At 38.5% G+C, this 20,485-nt stretch overlaps 2 protein-coding genes across 7 annotated transcripts in view; one reads left to right on the top strand and one right to left on the bottom strand.

Moving 5' to 3' along the window:
- TATDN1 (TatD DNase domain containing 1) overlaps window positions 1–20,485 on the top strand; it is a 61,660-nt gene that overhangs the window by 37,266 nt on the left and 3,909 nt on the right. For 4 of the 6 annotated variants that reach the window (XM_032760393.2, XM_032760395.2, XM_032760396.2 and 1 more), the window contains 3 exons: window positions 4,860–4,930; window positions 6,436–6,562; window positions 11,613–11,813. In XM_032760393.2, coding sequence (XP_032616284.1) covers window positions 4,860–4,930; window positions 6,436–6,562; window positions 11,613–11,715 — 301 coding nt within the window. In that variant the 3' untranslated portion in view covers window positions 11,716–11,813. Of the gene's footprint in view, window positions 1–4,859; window positions 4,931–6,435; window positions 6,563–11,612; window positions 11,814–20,485 lie in introns of those variants that run through there. The other 2 variants (XM_032760394.2, XM_058443921.1) reach the window with 1 other exon arrangement.
- Window positions 7,062–20,485, bottom strand: part of RNF139 (ring finger protein 139) — an 18,306-nt gene continuing 4,882 nt past the window's right edge. Inside the window, exon 2 of the mRNA XM_032760391.2 lies at window positions 7,062–14,475. Within this exon, the coding sequence (XP_032616282.1) occupies window positions 12,662–14,475 (1,814 nt within the window). The 3' untranslated portion in view covers window positions 7,062–12,661. The remainder of the gene's footprint in view (window positions 14,476–20,485) is intronic.

Below are 20,485 nucleotides of genomic sequence, written 5' to 3'. Positions count from 1 at the left end.
TCTCCTACATTAATATTAGCTTCAGAATTAATAGGTTAGTCATTTATTAAAGTGGATGTTTATATTCTTATTTTCAAATCTAATTCATTGTCATCTTAATCTGAGTCTCTGAGGTATGATAACTTAATCCACTTATAGTAGCATATTACATAAAGTCTTTGGTTCCTAAAAGTTAAATTAGAATTTTTCCCCCAAGAAAATGGGAAGATGGACAGGCATCATTGCTCACGCCTGTAATCCCAGCACTTTGGGAGGCTAAGACGGGTGGTTCACAAGGTCAAGAGTTCAAGACCAGCCTGGCCAATATGGTGAAACCCCATCTCTACTAAAAATACAAAAATTAGCTGGGCATGGTGGCAGGCACCTGTAGTGCCAGCTACTCGGGAGGCTGAGGCAGGAGAATCGCTTGAACCCAGGAGGCGGAGGTTTCGGTCAGCCGAAATCATGCCTGCACTCTAGCCTGGGCGACAGAGCAAGACTCTGTCTCAAAAAAAAAAAAAAAAAAAAAAGAACATGGGGGCTGGGTGCAGTGACTCACGCCTGTAATCCCAGCACTTTGGGAGGCTGAGGCGGGCAGATCACGAGGTCAAGAGATTGAGACCATCCTGGCTGACAAGGTGAAACCCCGTCTCTACTAAAAATACAAAAAAATTAGCCAGGTGTGGTGGTGGGCACCTGTAGTCCCAGCTACTCGGGAGGCTAAGGCAGGAGAATGGCGTGAACCCGGGAGGCGGAGCTTGCAGTGAGCTGAGATCGCACCACTGCACTCCAGCCTGGGCGACAGAGCGAGACTCCATCTCAAAAAAAAAAAAAACAAAAAAGAAAATGGGAAGATGTATTTCAAACTTGACTTCAGAATCGTGTAGTTGCTCATCACTAAATGGGAAACCTTATTAAATAGAAATACTGACTTGTATTTAAAATAGTATATATATTTGGGCAAATTTTTACAGTCATAGAATAGACATAGAAGAATATTAAGTTAATCAGACATGATTTAGTGAGATCAAAAATACAAATAATCTGAAAATTTAGTGAAAAGTTCTAAATATACTATCCATACCAAGCACATCAATATATTTTAGAAAATATCTATATTGACCAAACTGGCTGAAAATAAGAATTTGTTTTTCTAGAGAGCACTAATTGCTACTTAATGTCAAACTAGTGACATCTCACCCACCCCTCCTAAAATCCTACTAAAATAAAATTATAGACATTGAAAAAGGAAAGAATCTATAATAGCAAAGAAAAAAGGCCAGAGTTTTGCTAATAAATGTTCTGTAGCTGGGTGAGCTCGGGAGTTCAAGTGATGGTCCTGCCACAGCATCCTCAGTAGCTAGAGCTACAGGTGTAACCAGTCTGGGCAACATAATGAGACCCACATCTCTTAAATTAAAAAAAAAAAAAAAAAAAAAAAAAGAGGCCGGGCACAGTGGCTCATGCCTGTAATCCCAGCACTTCAGGAGGCCAAGGCAGGCGGATGACGAGGTCAGGAGTTCGAGACCAGTCTGTCCAACATGGTGAAGCCCCGTCTCTACTAAAAATAAAAAAAATTAGCTGGGTGTGGTGGTGTGCGCCTGTAATCTCAGCTACCTGGGAGGCTGAGGCAGGAGAATTGTGTGAACCCGGGAGGCAGAGGATGCAGTGAGCCGAGGTTGCACCATTGCACTCCAGCCCAGGTGACGGTGAGAGACTCCATCTGTTCTGTAGATTTCTGAAGACAGGTGAAACTGAAAGAGAAAGCTTAGATTATACCACTAAGGGGCCTCAGAAGAGATGGGAGCAAGTCTAGCAAAATCCAATAGGGGGGCTTTGGGCTTAGAATTAGTGTGAAATCGGACTAGAAATGATGATTAATTGAGGGCCTATATAGAGAAAAGATCTCACTCCCATATCCACTCCTGTGCATAGAGGACAAAAGCAGTAAACATTTACACAGGGGCCGGGGGTGGGGGTTTTCTTAAGAAAATTGAAAAAACTGTATGGTGAGGACTAAGGCTTGGAGTGCTTACATCAATCCCCAAAGAAAAGCATTTAGAGAACCATGAGCCTAACAATTAGCTCCCTATACTCTGACCTTTAAATGAAGTTTCATAATATACCCGCTCCCACAAGAAGGTCCCACTAAGAATCCCCACTCAGAGAAGAGAACTGGCAGTAAAACAGGCCTGCTTTCACAAAAGCAAAGGAAACGCAACACTAGCAACCTCCCTAAATATAAATGGATATCCAAGGACCACCAGACAAATGAGGTGAACCAGAAGCATGAAAGAAAAAAGGCCAAGATAAATAGAAAAACTAACCCCAGTGAGACCCAACATAGTGGGATTTGAGATGTTACGGACATGAAATATGAACAGAATGCTAAAAGAACATAAAAGAATAAGAGCTCCTTAAAGATTATAAGTGAATGGTGATGTTAAAGTAATAGCACCATTGGAAGAAGCTAGGGAATCAACACCTGACAGAAAGATACATATTTTTTTTCTATACAAACTACATATATTTGAGCAATCAAGTAGTAGACATAGAGAATTTTCTTTTTATGGAAGTACTCTAATAAGTAAAGGGCTGATAGAATTATATCAACATTTTGTAGCTCCTGGTGAATTATGCATTGGGCATTCATGGCTGCCTTAGATCACAAAAATACCACCAGATATATGCCTGTGGATGAAAGATCACACCACCACCTATGAAATAGTCTTCCCCGCAAAAAATCCAACCCAAATCCTATCCAGCCTGTAGATGGTACTCTAGATCTCCTATAAGAAATACAGAGAGCAGGCTGGGTGTGGTGGCTTGTGCCTGTAATCCCAGCACTTTGGGAGGCCGAGGCAGGCGGATCACCTGAGGTCAGGAGTTTGAGACCAGCCTGGCCAACATGGTGAAACCCCCTCTCTACTAAAAATACAAAAATGAGCCAGGCGTGGTGGCAGGCACCTGTAGTCCCAGCTACTTGGGAGGCTGAGGCAGGAGAATCGCGTGAACCTGGGAGGCGAATATTGCAGCAAGCTGGGATTTTGCCAACGCACTCCAGCCTGGGCAACAGAGTGAAACTCCATCTCAAAAAAACAAACAAAAAAACAACAAAAAAACCAGAGGGCAGAGGAACCTGTTAAACTGTAACGCAGATGAAATCAGCAAAATCAAGACTAGGGCACTCCACAGGGTGAACAGCTTGGTTTCTTCAACAAATAAATTTGAAGGGGGAAAAGATGAAGGAGATTTTAATAAGTTGAGACTTTAGAAGACAATGACCAATTGCAATGTGTGGGCCTCTCATTTGTGTCCTAATTTAATGAAACTTAGAATGTATGCCACTGAGACAACTGGAAATTTGAATACTAGAAGATTGGGTTTTTCTTAAACATGATAATAGTATTGTGGTTGCATTTTTTAAAGAGAATCCTTATGCTCAGAGATACATGCTGAAACATCCTGAATTAAAAGCTGAAATATTAAAACTGTCCATCTCGAATTTCCTTTTAAGATAATACAGGAGAGGATAGGGGTAAGTGGATGGAACAGGATTGGCCATGTGTTGATTGACGGGGCTGGGTGACAACTATATGAGAGGTCCATATTTCCTAATTTAATGTATATCTTAAATTCTTTGTAATAACAAATGCTGAAATTAAAAATGCTACATAAGGAAGCAACCAAGATGTTCCTCAGTAGGTGAATGGATAAACTGTGGTATGTCCAGTGGAATATTATTCAGTGCCAAAAGAAATGAACTATCAAGCATGAAAAACATGGGATTTTAATGTGTATTTACAAGTGAAAGAAGGCAGCCTGAAAAAGACTACATACTGTGTAATTCAAACTATGTGACAGTCTGGAAAAGGCAAAACTATGGAGACTGTCGAAAGATAAGGGGTTAGAGGGAAGGAGGGATGAATAGGCAGACCATAGATTTTTAAGACTGTGAAACTATTCAGTATGATACCACAATGGTAGATACGCGTCATTGCATATTTGTCCAGACCCACAGAACGCATAACACCAAGTGAACCCTGATGTAAACTGTGGGTTTTGGTGACAATTTTGTGTCAAGGTAGGTTCATCAATGACAAACGTACCTACTACTACAGTGTGGAATTTTGAGAGTGGGGGCATATGGTTGAGGAATCTCTATACTTTTTATTGCTGTAAACCTAAAACTGCTCTAAAAAATTAATTTAAAATAAATTTGTGATTACAGACATTGTGTTTTTAAAGTAATATAAGAACAGTATTAGTTGTCATCACATTATATGCTATACCATCCCAAACCTCACTGCCACATTACAGGAAGCATTTATGTTTGCATTCACGGATCTTTGAGTCAGTTGGGTTTTGGCTGATAGAGGCTGCCACAGGCAGCCATAGCAAGTCTTGAGGCTAAAGCCAGATTCAAGGAATAGATTTCATCCTACAAAGAAACCATGGCAGGGATGCAGATACATAATTCTGCTAAAGTAGAGTGAAGAATCTGTCTTGGGCTAAAAATGGAAAATTCAGGAAATGAACGTTTATAGCCTTAGGAGCACCTCTAAGTTATGCAAATTACTCAGAAGCAGATGAATTCTTTTAAAAAGTTAAATTTTACTTAGACTGATAGAGAACACTATTGGAAACCAACTAATAAGCATGGAAAATTGCATTCCCGGAAGGCAGATTGGGTTAAAATAGATCTTAATCTGGACTGTTGAAGTATGGAGGTGTGCAAATACTTTCCAAAGTATACCGAAAACAAAATGTTACGGGGTTTTGGGTTGGTTTTGTAGTATTTTAGACACGTTGTGATATGAAAAAGGTATTCGTTAATTGCTGCCTTTTAAAATAAATATATGTATACACTTTTTTTTAAGCTCACTGAAAACTGAAGCTAATTTGGAAGTTTTGAAGTCAATTCCTAGTGAAAAATTAATGATTGAGACAGGTAAGTTTGTTTTCAGAACTGTTTCATATTAAACCATACCAAACAAAAAGGAAAGCTAGAGAAAGAAATTTGACTTCAAACTTTAAGTGAACAAGTATTTTAAAACAGCATGCTCAACCTCAACAATTATGCTTTCCAGAAGATCTTTGGGGGTTATTAATTAATGGAAAAACATATGCAAATGATTTTTTCAATTTAGAAGTTTGCTGTGTCTAAGCACTTAGAAAATGAGGTGTCAGAATATAACTCAGAAGGTTGTAGTTACGAGTACTTAGCTAAGCAAGGGGTCTTGACTAAGCACCCTACACTTCCAAGTTTCAAAATCTGTTCAGAATTTTGTTTACACAGTGTCTTTATAATGGCTTAATTCTACAGCACTTTGTACAGTGCAACAATTTATATTGGTTTAGTATAAGGATTTTAGAATCTGTTGCCTCTTAAAACAAGGTGAGGCCGAGCACGGTGGCTCACACCTGTATTCCCAGCACTTTGGGAGGCCGAGGTGGGCGGATCACCTGAGGTCGGAAGTTCAAGACCAACTTGACCAACATGGAGAAACCACATCTCTACTAAAAATACAAAATTATCTGGGCATGATGGCACATGCCTGTAATCCTAGCTACTTAGGAGGCCGAGGCAGGAGAATTGCTTGAACCTGGGAGGCAGAGGTTGTGGTGAGCCAACATCACGCCATTGCACTCCAGCCTGGGCAACAAGGGCGAAACTCAGTCTCAAAAAAAAAAAAAAAAATACAAAAAATTAGCTGGGTGTGGTGGCACGTGCCTGTAGTCCCAGCTACTCAGGAGGCTGAGGCACGAGAATTGTTTGAACCCGGGAGGCAGAGGTTGCAGTGAACCGAGATTGTGCTACTGTACTCCAGCCTTGGAGACAGAGTGAGACTCTGTCTCAAAAAAATAATAAATAAGGTGAAAAGCTAAAACTTTTATCTAAACCCTGTCAAGGCTCTCCTTATACCATGGACTTTAGGAAAGTCAAGACTGAGCCATTCTGGAGAAATCACATTCATTTCCTTGGGCAGTCAGGAAAACAAAATATTTGATTAAAAGTATGATGCTTGTAAAATGTGTAATTCTTTATTAAAAAATATTCAAAACCAGTTTCACATTCAGTAGAGATAGAAATTTGTTTAACTTATGCAAACCTCACTACATGCACAGCGAAAAAGATTTTGAAAACTGAAAAAAAAACCTTTAATGTTTTCATGTTATACAATTGTATTTAAGGTTTAGGTCTTTTTTTTAAAGCATGCTGCACACCAACAATGTTAGCAGAAAAAAGGAATAAAAGTGAGTCTTAGAAGGTATTTAAGATGCAATTCAAGATTTTATTTTGTGCTTTTCTTAGAACTGTTTTCTGTTGCAATAACTGTGCCATTTTGGAAGCTGAATCATGGTTTATCATCTAGAGGTTATGTATTAGATAATGGTCATAAAAAATTTTTTTAAATGTAAACCCCTTAAGAGACACTTTCTTTGCTTAACTAGATGCACCTTGGTGTGGAGTCAAAAGTACACACGCTGGATCAAAATATATAAAAACTGCATTTCCTACCAAAAAGAAGTGGGAAAGTGGGCACTGCTTAAAAGACAGAAATGAACCCTGCCATATAATGTGAGTATTTTGCTTTCATGGTCTTCAAAATCATTAGTCAACCACCAGATGCCACTTACAAAATTAACGCAAGGGACAGAATTAAAATTTTGCAAAATCCAAGTGAAGTTCAGGTTCAAGCCCACCATATTAATTCAGTGATTTGGAGGAATTTGCATACCTGGTTTAAGTTCCATTCTCACTGCAGCTTCCTGCTACTCTTTGATAACAAGAAAGCCTTAGCAGAATATTTTGGATTTAAATGATTTGACAGCCTCTATAAATCTAAGAAATAACACGTTTCTTTAAGCCTCAGAACAAAAGGATAAGTGATCTTAAGGACAAACCCCTTTTTTCTTACCCCCTTTTTCCAATCAAAGGGGGTGGGACTTTATTGCGTTTTATTTCCTAAAAAAGCAGCAGATCAGAATCATCTTTTAAATTGTGATATACAGCACAGGTGAAAAGGGGGGTTATTACCCATCTGTCAAAGAGCTGTAAAGGTAACAAACAGGAGAAGGTGGTTATATCATTTTAATGGGTACATAATCCAATTTCTTTTGTTTGCACAGATAATTTAAATTAATCTAGATTATATCAGTCTTATATGATTTACCAATTCAGACAATTGGGCACACTTATAACACATTCACAAAAACTAATTGGTACTGTGTCTTCATGAGGGGTAAAAAAGAAAACAAAATAGATTGTTGCTTTTAAGACTCTTCATTGCATATGCACCATCTTTCTTTTTCAGTAGTTTTTAACAGGAAAAGAGTATTAGAAGATAAGCCAGATAAGAACAGTGAAGAATTACTCTATAAAAATATGTTTGAAAGGTTCTTTTCCTTTATTAACATGCTTGAGCTGACAAAGACTTTAAAACTGAAGCAGCCAGGCATGGTGGCCTACGCCTGTATCCCAGCTACTTGGGAAGACTGAGCTCAGGAGTTCAAGATCAGCTCAGGCAACACAGGGAGACCCCTGTCTCTAAAGAAATAAAATTTAAAAAAATAAATGAAAGTACTTGCAAATTCAGTGATGAGACAGTATTTCTAAATAATTCTTTTTTTTTTTTTTTTTTTTGAGACCATCTTGCTCTGTTGCCCAGGCTGGAGTGCAGTGGAGTGATCTTGGCTCACTGCAACCTCCGCCTCCTGGGTTCAAGCAATTCTCCTGCCTCAGCCTCCCAAGTAGCTGGAACTATAGGCACATGCCACCACACTCAGTTAATTTTTGTATTTTTAGTAGAGACGGGGTTTTGCCATGTTGGCCAGGCTGGTCTCAAACTCCTGACCTCAGCCTCCCAAAGTGCTGGGATTACAGGCGTGAGCTACCACACCCAGCCAATTTTTTGGGGAACTAAGAGGACACTAGAGAAAAGAAACTGGTATTTTGACAGCAGCCAGCTTACAGAAAGTAGTTGCCAACAGTGTATCCAAGTCAGTTTTTTATATTTCCTTAATTTTATGTAAGATTATAGCTGTTGACTTTAGCTATATATTTGCAAGACAAAATTTCAAGGTGTTTTTAAATGTAGACTGTTTAAGAACTATGAAGGCTGGCCAGGCATGGTGGCTCACATCTGTAATCCCACCACTTTGGGAGGCCAAGGCAGGCGGATCACCTGAGGTCAGGAGCTCGAGACCAGCCTGGCCAACATGGTGAAATCCCGTCTCTACTAAAAATACAAAAATTAGCCAGGTGTGGTGGCGGATGCCCATAATGCCAGCTATGCAGGAGGCCGAGGCAGGAGAATCGCTTGAACCTGGGAGGCAGAGGTTGCAGTGAGCAGAGTCCATGCCATTGCACTCTAGCCTGGGCGACAAGAGCGAAACTTCATCTCAAAAAAAAAAAAAAAAAAAGAACTGTGAAGGTTTCATCAATACTTGTTCTTCACTTAGTTGCAGAGCTTAGGAAAATCTAGCATCTGCAAGCTGAAAAGATTTAAACTACATTTCAAAAATACACAATCCTCTCATCTACTGCTAATTATGAGTTGGCAAGTGAATTCCTACTTGCAAAGTCATTTTCTCAACCTCCATTCTGTTAACAGTTTTACATTCTAATTATTTTTATAGAGGTCTTTTAGATATAAATTGTTTGCAACAGATGTTTTGGAGCCCCTGCCATGTCAGGAAAGGTACAAGTTACTAAGGCTACACAGAAGAACCAAGACAGTCCCTGTCTTTATCCATCCACCAGATGAATAGGTACACTGTGCCTGGCACTTTATATAAGGCATTCAGTGAGTCAGGCGAGGACCCCTGCCCTCCTGGAGCAAATAAGCAGACAGAGTCCAAGATAGTAGTGCTGTTATACAAGTAGGAATATATGACCAGGACCATAGGACATATCAACTGTCTGCTTTGAGGGGAAACAGTAGAGAGCTATACCAAGGTGACATTTCAGTTGTTTACCAGGCATGACTGGGAGTTAGGCCAGAGAAAGACAAACACCTTAAGCAAAGGCAGACTGCAGAAGGGCCTGGCTAATCCAGAGGAACAAGTGTGGCAGAAAGTACAATGCACAGTATAAGTATTAGTCAAGTCTGGGAAGGTAGAGTGAGCCCAGATTGTGAAGGCTCTTATATGCCAGCATTTTGCTTAGATTTTATCACTACCCAAAAGATTTTAAGCAGGAGAGTGGCAATTATTTTTTTTTAAAGCTATAACTTGTATCAGCATGGGGAAGGGCTGGAAAGGAGATAGGGAAGGAATCATGTAGGTCTTGCAAGACTTTAAAAACCTTTGCCTGGCTGGGCACAGTGGCTCACACCTGTAATCCTACCATTTTGGGAGGCCGAGGCAGGCGGATCACTTGAGGTCAGGAGTTCAAAACCAGCCTGGCCAACGTGGAGAAACCCTGTCTCTACTAAAAATACAAAAAAATAGCCGGGCATGGTGGTGGGTGCCTGTAATCCCAGCTATTTGGGAGGCTGAGGCAGGAGAATCACTTGAATCTGAGAGGCAGAGGTTGTAGTGAGCCAAGATCATGCCACTGCACTCCAGCTTGGGCCACAGTGTAAGACTCTCTCTCAAAAAAAAAAAAGAAAAAAAAACCTGTACCTACTGTAAAAGTGCCACATTAAACAAAAGCCACTAAATTCTCAGGGACATTAAACAACTTTATATTCATTTTGGCATAACTGCAGCTTTGACCACTGACGATGTATGGAAATAGCATGGCTTGACTACAGAAGGGTTATTCAAAGATTTCCATAAACTGCATTATCAAACAGTAAAATAGGATGTCCTCAGCTCCATTAGATTTTTTTTCTTTTTTTGGAGAGTCTCGCTCTGTTGCCCAGGCTGGAGTGCTGCAGTGACACAATCTCAGCTCACTGCAACCTCCACCTCCCAGGTTCAAGCAATTCTCCTGCCTCAGCCTCTCGAATAGCTGGGACTATAGGCGTCCACCACCATGCCCGGCTAATTTTTTGTGTTTTACCAGAAATAGGGTTTCACCATATTGCCCACGCTGGTCTCGAACTCTTGAGCTCAATCTGCCTGCCTCAGCCTCCCAAAGTGCTGTGATTACAGGCATGAGCCACCGGGCCCAGCCCAATAGATTTCTTATAAGCGATTTCAATAAAATGAATTTGCTATGCAATATAATCTTAGCAAAGCTGCTGTGACCTTCAAAACTGTGTCATCAGCAGCATTAATCAAGAGTTCCAATTCTGAGAAGTGCATACAGAGGGACACTCAGTAGGAAAATGGATTTTCACTGTCTTAATTTAAATGTTAATAGATTTTCTTTTAGCATATCTTGACTGTCAGATAAAATTTTAGTGCAGTGTTTGCTTAGTATAAACATCAAGCAAGGCTTTTGTCACTATTACAAAACAATTTTTTAAATTCCCATTAATCTTAGATCTCCATCCTTAATTCCTTTAGGTGTTAACATTTAAGACACTAAGGGAACAAAAAGCTTAGGCAAAGAATATTTAAATGTTCAATTTGGACTTTGGAACTTTCTAATTCATGTATTAAAAATCTTCTACATATGGAGACATTATGGATCATCATTATTGTAAGCACAGAAACTGAAAGATGCGGCCAGGTGCGGTGGCTCACACCTGTAATCCCAGCACTTTGGGAGGCCCAGGCGGGTGGATCACAAGGTCAGGAGTTCAAGACCAGCCTGGCCAACATAGTGAAACCCTGTCTCTACTAAAAATACAAAAATTAGCTGGGTGTGATGGCAGGCACCTGTAATCCCAGCTACTCAGGAGTCTGAGGCAGGAGAATCACTTGAACCCGGGCGGCAGAGGTTCAGTGAGCTGAGATCGTGCCACTGCACTCCAGCCTGAGTGACAGAGTAAGACTCCATCTCAAAAAAGAAAGAAAAGAGAAAAGAAAAAAAGGAAGGAAGGAAAGAAAAAGGAAAGGAAGGAAGGGAGGGAAGGGAAGGAAGGGAGAGAGAGAAAGAAAGAAACTGAAGGATGGACACCTGGGCTTATTTCTCTTGCAAGGGTAGAGGTACAGAAAGCCCTCCCCCTCAATAACCACACATTTTTCCAAGTAAATATTGGTATTGCAGCAACCTAATACCTTCATTTGCTGTCTCTCAAGGACTAGTTCTATAGCAGTAGATTTCCAACTGGCCACTGTCCCCCAGGACAAATTACATCGTGACTTAGGACACACATACGTAATAAAACTTAACAAAAAATGGAACAGTACTTACCCTTACTAAGTACAATGTACTTGTCAATGTTTAAAATGCTCATCATGACCCACTAATGAACATGCTATGACTCACAATTGAAAAGGACTCTTCATTTCCACTTGGTTAATGCTATAACTGGTGAACATAATACAGATGGCTGCTTTAATAATTTAATTTACTTGAACCTGGTTCTTAGTTCTAGTTATATGCAAGACAGTCCATAAATCTGTGTCTAGTTACTGACAGTAAGTTTTTCTATTGATATTGCTGAAAAACTTAATAACTGTTGAGCTTTATTAAAGGTGCTCTAATATTTTCCTTTGTGTGGAAAAATATTATATAGCTTTAGAACTAAATATGGAGATTTAACCATTTTTTTGTTTTTGTTTTGTTTTAGTCAAATATTGGAGATAATGTCAGCAGTGAGAGATGAGGATCCACTGGAATTAGCCAATACACTATATAACAATACTATTAAAGTATTTTTTCCTGGAATATAATTGGTATGTCTTCCACTTTCCATCATGTATGTAAAATTTCATAGTAAAACTCACTGATAGTTTCAATAAAGAAATTATCTGCAAGTTGTCTAAAGAAATACTATATATCAGTACACACCATTCCCCACCATTCCCCTTCTTTTTCTCGTAAAATCAGATCAGGATGTTTTTATATCATTGAGTACCTTAGTTTAAAACAATTTTTAAAAAAACTATTTTTGTTTTATAGTATCTTCAAAAGAATGAAGAGACAATTTTATGACAATACTGCAGACACCGAATGGCTAACAAACATACCAATTTTACATAAAAAACATTTAGGACATTCTGGTTTATATCAAAGTTTAGTTGATATATTTATTTCTCAACCCTCAGTCTCTGAATCAGGACTTTCAAACTCAGCTTAATTACACTGCTACTCAAGTTTCAAAAAAGTTCCTCAGTTGCTTCTGGCAGCTCATTTTTTCTTTAGTTTTAAAATACTCTCTCATGTCATTTATCCTCTGGTCAAATTATTTTATTTCCTTGACTTTAATGTGGCTTCCTGATTTGCATTTTCATTCTCCCACCCATTTCTAAAGAAAAACTGAGGTCCAAAGTTACATACATTATATAATTTCATTGAAGAATATTTGGCACAGTTGACGCACCATATGATCATTACATCTATTAAAAAGCTATTTGTTCAAATTTTGTCATAAAAATGTGAAAACATTTTATTCTATGTACAATAATGTACACAAATTTAAACAGGTCACCAAAGAGACCAGAAGTAATTAAAGAGGTATATTTACAGTAGCACATCACAGTAAACAAAACCATTCACAGATTCAACATTGATACTGTTTTTGTGCTTGGTTACACACTGAAGGTGAAGGATATTACTCCATTCCGGATGAACTGAATTTTAAACAAATACCTCAATGATTAATAAATGCTATTTTCATCAGTCAGTATCATCATTAAATTCTTCAGCTGCTGCGCCTGTGTGCTGAATCACCCCATTTCTTTCTCTTTGAACATCATCGTCACAATCTGTACTGTCATCTTCGTTCAATTCCCTGTCAGATTCAGCAGCAGCTTCTCTTACAGCTTCCTCTGGAGTTTCATTGGGTGGAATAAATCCATTGTTGTTAGATACATTTGAATTATCCTTGATATCATCTTCGATGTATACTTTCTGATGGCACATTGGACAAGTATCTTGAATGTATAGCCATTTCCGAAGGCAAAGTGCATGGAAATAATGATTACATGGTGTAATACGAGCAGATGTTGTAAACTCATGATAGCAGATTGCACATACATCATTTATTTCCTGTAAGCGGCTCCCTTTTATTTCAGGAAGTGAATTAATTTTCTTCACAGCAGTCCTGCGATTCATAAATGTCTTCCAGCCATTTTTGGCTTGTAAGTAGATGTTAAAATATGCATGTAGGCACATCATAAAAGCCCGAATTTTACTTCCCGACTCAAACATCATAGTGTAAGCCCCATTTCCAAACATTACAACTCCAAATATAAATTCAATAATACTGCCTGTTGAACGAACGTAGTAGACATAATCGTCAAGCTTTTCCCAGAGGACATTATAGTAGCCATCAATCATGAATAACGTATAAACAGTGAGAGAAACAATTACTTTTAAGCACAGTTCCACACAAAATGCTGTAACTGCAAACAACCATGTATTTAGTGCATAGTGATGCCAAAGAACATAACTGAGTAAGACAGGAAGAATAAACAGGCAAGCAGAGACAAACAGCACAGGAAAATGTCTACGAAAAGATGACACATGAGAGGCACTGAGAGACATTAATACAGGGTCTGTCATTCCGTGGATAAAATGCAGGACTGCAGTTAATAAAAGGCACATGTTTCTACTTAAGCGAATAAGTCTCTCTTCTGGTCTTAGCCCACTTAACCCAGTCTGAAGAGCCAAAATAAAAAATAAAACAGGTGCAACAAAGCCAAGACGCCTGTCATCTTCCTCAGTTGATCCAATAAAGGCCAATATTCCAAGCCCCAAATAATGGGCTACTGAGGAAATTACAGCACTCATGCCCAGTACAGTTAATGTAGAATCACATCCACTAATTATAAGATTGCAAATGAGGTCCCAAAAATCATCCCAAGAAATAAAGAAGGAATCAGTTTCATTTGCCATCCTTAAGATGTACATTAACACTGTAGCCTGAGCTGTAACTCTTGTTAGCCAAAAGACTCGCAGTATGTCTGGGAAACGAATCCTCTTCCATGTGTCCTCCATCAATAACTGTAATCCATAAATTCGATACATGTGCCTCACCAAAAGATAAACATATCGTGTGGAATAATAAAACCACTTCAGTTTCACTGCCAGGACAAGCACTGTATTTAATGTGAGAATCAAGGAAGAAGTAAACACTAAAGTCTCTCTGATGTGTAATGGTAGCTCTGTGATTAAGCCTATTACAGGAACCAAGAGATCCAAAATAATTAATTGTGAATAGATGGAATGAATCTGGAGCAGTGTAACGTATCCAATTCCAAATGTTAGCTGTAGAACGATAAGTGCCATCCACAGCGAGGGACCTTTTCGAGGAAGCAGCTCAATTCCAAAAGCTGACGTGTTGTAGGCACCATAGAAGTCAATGTGCAAAGAAGCATAATAATTCACCAACACTGAAGTTGCAGCTAACAGAAAGGCTGAGCTGTACATGTAAAACTTGAAAAGTGATCGTTGTGACAAGATCAGAACAATACTGGATACAAATATACCTAAAAGAAAGAAAGAAAAAGTCATTTGAATGAAGTATTTGTAAGACTGTTTCCCCACTAAGAGTTATGATATTCTTCCTTTAATTAGGAAATATGAATATTTTCAGTTATGAACATTAAGCCTCAAGACAATTTAGGCTTAAAGGGTAATAAAGGTTTTGTAAAGTCAGAGTTCAGGAGAACAAACCATACTATTCTTTAAAATTTCATTCCTTACTTTCTAATTTCAAGAGTATTTCAAGTATCTGTCCCAGGCACCAAATTACTAAATTATCTTCAAGATGAATTTGTAGTGGTACATACATTTTAACAAGTTTTAAAACTCAAAAGAATATGTCCTTTATCATTTCATAATCATTAAAATTAAGATAATTGTAAAAATTGGGTTAAAAATAACCCAAATGGAAAACATTTATTCCTATTAAGTTTCAGATTCATTTATTATTGGCTGAGACAGAGTCTCACTCTGTTGCCCAGGCTGGAGTGCACTGGCGCAATCTCAGCTCACTGCAACCTCTGCCTCCTGGGCTCAAGCAATTCTCTTGCCTCAGCCTCCCAAGTAACTGGGATTACAGGCACCTGCCACCATGCCCAGCTAATTTTTGTATTTTTAGTAGAGACGGGGTTTCACCATGTTGGCCAGACTGGTCTCGAACTCCTGACGTCAAGTGATCCACCCGCCTTGCCTCCCAAAGTGCTGGGATTACAGGCGTGAACCACCGCACCCAGCCAAATTTTAGATTTTTTCTTTAAAGGATTCTTTAGGAAATCAAGTTCAAGTTTTATACTTCCACTTAATTCCTCCTTTTCTTCAAACTGTGAACTCATGCCAGCTCTTATTTCCTACTCCTTAACTCTGAGCATTCTCCAAAGGGTCCAAAATTCCATTTTCCTCCTAGTTTCCTTCAGACTTAGAAACATCTTCCAAGTTCCCTTTTTCCTGTATAATGCTGAATCTGTTTCTTAAAATAGTCAACTCTTTTTATTGTTCTTCACATTACAAAAGTAACACTCAGAAAACTAAGACATGTTTTTAGAAAATGGTAATTCTCCTTCCCCCACTCCATAGACACCATCTTTCTTTGTACTCTGACAGAAGTGCATATTTCAAGTAGGATTATAATAAACAGATTATTATCCAAGGTTTCAACAATGGGAATGACATCTGAATACTCACCTACTTTCACTCCTACAACTGCAAATCTCCAAAGTTCTGAAACTCAACTTGCCTTAAACTAGAATCAGCTTTTCCTTGTGATTTGCTATTTCAGTTGAAGGTACCATTGTTGTTCTCTTAGAGATACTCCCAACCCAGCCCCACATGCTCAAACTTTGCCAATTAGTTGCCAAATTCTTCTAACACCTCTATCTCCCTTTTCTGTGATACCAATCAGTCTGTCTCAAAAAAACCCTCATCTTGTCCAAATCCATCTACAAGCCATCACCAAATTGCCTTTCTTCATTCCCTGCTCAAAATACTTCAGCGGCTCTGAAATTACTATCAACTAAAATCTACATTCTTGCTCCTGGCATTCAAGGATCCAGTTTGCTTTACAGTAGTATTCCTCCTAACACACACACATCAGTGCTCCAGACTTGGGTTCCCCAAACACATTCCTTTCTCCACTATAGCTACAGCAGTGTTTACATTCTTTTTGCCTGGAATGATGTCCCCACCAACTTCCCAATCCCTGACTGTTCAAATCCTACCTATCCTAGAAACCTACTTTCTTTGATAGAAACTGTTCTTTCAGCGTACCTGCAGAACTTAGTGAAACACTTAACACTCATATATCACCTGATATTGTAGTCTGCAGTTATCTAAGTATAATCTACCCTATTAGACATGTATCTATAACAGAAAGCAAGGATCCTACCCTGTCCAACTATGGATCCTACAATATTTTGTACAAAATAAGTACAATTAGTATTCATTAGGAAATGTCTGTCACATCTGGATGTTTTTAAAGGCAACCACAAAATATAACCTGCTTGAAAAATAAAATCTATGTTTCAGACAATGAGAAACCATACCCTGGAGTACAGAAAAAGTGACAACCTCCAAATTAAAAATCCATCTTGGCTGGGTGCGGTGGCTCACAACAGTAATCCTAGCATTTTGGGAGGCTGAGGCGGGTGGATACTTGAGGCCAGGAGTTCGAGACCATGTCAACATGGTGAAACCCTGTCTCTACCAAAAATATAAAAATACGCCAGGTGTGGTGACATGTGCCTGTACTCCCAGCTACTCAGGGGGCTGAGGTGGGAGAATCGCTTGAACCCGGGAGGCAGAGGTTGCAGTTAGCTGAGATCGCGCCACTGCATGCCAGCCTGGGTGACAGAGTGAGACCCTGTCTCAAAATAAATAAATAAATATTAAATAAAATAAAAATCCATCTATCTACCTTATTTCAGGAGGTAATCAAGACATTGCATATTATTACAGTGGATGCATTTCACAATCCATTGCACATATAAGCAAGGGTTAGTTCATTTAAGTGATGACTCTGTCCAGGGATTTAAAATGTATTCTGTGCCAAAATGTCATTTGTGAAAAGGAAAACAAAAGGACACAATAAAGTAGAAGACATATAAACCTCTAAATACAAACCACCTGATTCCCCACGCAAATGGGCCACTAATAATCTCCCAAAGAGTAGTGAGCTCAGAATAGGCTCTTTTAACAGGAAATATATATATATTTCTTTTTTAATGGAGTTTCGCTCTTGCTGCCCAGGCTGGAGTGCAATGGCGTGATCTTGGCTCACTGCAACCTCTGCCTCCCAGGTTCAAGCAATTCTTCTGCCTCAGCCTCCCTAGTAGCTGGGATTACAGGCATGTACCACCACGCCTGGCTAATTTTGCATTTTCAGTAGAGACAGGGTTTCTCCACGTTGGTCAGGCTAGTCTCAAACTCCTGACCTCAGGTGATCCGCCCGCTTTGGCCTCCCAAAGTGCTGCGATTATAGGCCTGAGCCACTGCGCTCGGCCCAGAAAAGATTTCTTTATTAGAAACTTCTTCCATGGAAGGTAACAAGAAAATGGAATTAATTCAGCCTACCAGATGCCATATGTAATCTTACATTCTCTACATGGAAAACAACCTTATCTTCCTGAGACAAAACTTCAGAAACTTTAAAACAAATCATCTAAGTTGGGTCAAAACCAAAACAAAATAACTCTAGTTCTACTTTATGCCACTTAGAGGGGAGAAAGTCAAGCAGGAACTGTAAATTATTTTTGTCAACTTGCTATTCACAAAGTAGTAAATTAATCTTCAGTAACTATTCATGAGCTTTGCCATAATTTTATAACTAATTTTAAAAATTCTAATAACTTTTTTCCTGAAGCTTGTTTTTACTACACACAAATGAAGAAATTATTTGGGTTTTAGAAACATTTCTAGTGAAAAAGTGCCATTTTGCTTTATGCAAATGTCTCAGAAAAAAAGGGGAAGGCATCAGATAGACAAATAATGTAGTAAGACTACAACCTCAAAATTTGGATGTGTCCCAGTAAGTAACAATCTGACAATACTCTATCCTGATTAAAATCACACCCCCAAGATGTAATAGTGAGTTAACATTTCAAGAATAGTATACATTTGTTTTAATTCCTACCCAAAGTTTGTAGGTATATGGGGTTCATAGATTTTCCTTTTATATTCACGTTCCTACCTGTGGAATTTGGGAAGAATCTGCTCTCATTTTAAAAGCCAATATCCCAAGTAATAAGTCTCCAAAGTAATCATCTTTCTCATTGCCTTTGCAGAATAATATCAAAGTTTCACTGCATTTTTACAATAGACATGAAACCTTTTCTTGGTATTTAAACTGTAGGTCTAAGAAAATATAAAAGTCCAGAGACAGTTTCTCATTAGGATTTGGAAGTGACTTGCACAAGTATTCAAGGCTGTATATAAATGCTGCTTTATAAAAAATTTTGAGAACAGAATTTACTGAAATCACAACTCAGAGATCTCATTCCAATTTTCCAGTGATTAAGAGAGTTCACTAGAGTTTTCAAGGTAGCCAAAAAGAGGCAGGTATCCAAATCAATTCAGGACCTTTGAAACTATATATGAACTCAACTCATGAAAGAGTTCAGGCCTTTTCAATTTGGATTACCAAAAACAGGCAAATAAAAACAAAAGAAAAAATAAAAACTTACTATACATGTTACATAACAAAGTGTTTCACTCTTTTAGGTGTAAAGTCTATTAATACCCTTACCCTCTTTTGGAAACTTATGACTAAAAATCAGGGTACAAAACGTAATATTTACAATTCTCCAAGTACCCGAAATACCTTTAAAACAAAAAGCAACTTGTGGAAAAACATTTCAATATCTGAAAGAATAAATATGGAAAAGCACAGAAATAAATGTTACTACTACCTTACTCCCAAGGGAGCCTTCCGCAATGAAGTTTACAACAAAGTGTCTTGAAATGTTGTTAATCTGTTGGTATACTTGATAAATTATAAAGAAAAAATTTCTATTGGATTCTCATTTTAGGTTAAAAAAACTGGTATTCTAAGTATTAATAACACAAAATCAAACTTTTGCTTTTAAACTAAAATTATAACAAGTATGCTTTTATCAAAAATATATGAACATGGATTTTAAAAAGCCAAACCCTACAGAGAGGTGTTAAATGAAGAGTTAAAGCAAGTTTTTCTAGTTTGTCTTTCCCATCTGTGATATCATAAAAAAGTATATTAATATTTGGTCTTTGTCCCACTTTCTGACATAGCTTCTAAAATCCTTGGAATCTCTGGAGTGATGACTGTTTTGTACGATAATCAGATGACTGGTGCCTGGGGGCCCCTAGATAGCTTCAGGATGGGGGCTAGGTAGCCAGGGGAATCAACCCAGTGATCAAGGGTTATAACTTTGATTCCTACCCCCAGCCCCCACTTCTGGGGAAAAGAAAGAAGCTGAAGCTTGAGTCCATAAACCAATGGCTAGTGATCTAATCAATCTTGCCTATTTAATGAACTTCCATAAAAACCCAAAAGGACTGAGTTCTGTGAGCTCTCAGATAGCTGAACACGGAAGCTCCTCGCCCCTTCTCCCCTTCTCTCCTTCTTTGCCTCACCTTGTACATCTCCTTCCATCGGGTTAATTCATCTGTGTCCTTTGTAATTGCCTTTATAATAAATGGGTAAATGTAAGTACAGTAGTTCCCCCTTACCCAAGATTTGACTTCCCTTCTTTTTTTTTTTTAGTGATGGAGTCTCGCTGTGTTGCCCAGGCTGGAGTGCAGTGGCACAATCTTTTGATTAACATAGGTTTTAAACCTCAATATCATTCAGTTTATCAATCTTCATTATGTATTTGCTTTCATATATTTTTAAGGAATTTCTTCCTTAATCTAAGATTGGAAAAATAAAATATTCTGTATTTTTTTCTAAAAATTTAAAGTTCTCCATTTCATATTTACATATACATCTAGGTAAGAATACACTTAGAAATGACTACTATTTTTTTAAGAGACAGGGTCTTGCTCTGTCACCCAGGCTAGAGTGCAGTTATGCAATCACAGCTCACTGCAGCCTTGAACTCCTAGGCCCAAGCGATCTTCTCACCACAGCCTCCTGAGTAGATAGGACTACAGGCGCCCACCACCAAGTATGGCTATTATTTTAAATATTTATTTTTGCAGACAGGGTCTCACTACACTGCCCAGGCTAGAAGTGACTGTTTATATATTGACATAAGGTAGACATCTAGTATAATTTATTTCCAAAGGTGTAACAAAATGATCATTAATTCAACAGTCCATGTTTACCTCAATGTACTTCAATTCTATCTCTGAAACACATTATTTCTATATATACATTGGTGTCTGTTTCTGGGCTATGTAATTATAAATAAGGCTAAGTACTAATCTATTTGTCTATCCCAGTGGTTCTCAACCAGGATTTGGCAATATCCAGGGACAGTTTTGGCGTCACACTGGGTTGTGGGGGTGCAAGGTGCTACTGGCATCTAATGGGCAGGGGATAGG

The sequence above is a fragment of the Hylobates moloch genome, unplaced genomic scaffold (assembly GCF_009828535.3).
Source record: "Hylobates moloch isolate HMO894 unplaced genomic scaffold, HMol_V3 SCAFFOLD_9, whole genome shotgun sequence".
Lineage (NCBI taxonomy): Eukaryota > Metazoa > Chordata > Mammalia > Primates > Hylobatidae > Hylobates > Hylobates moloch.
This window is presented reverse-complemented; position numbering and strand designations above follow the sequence as displayed.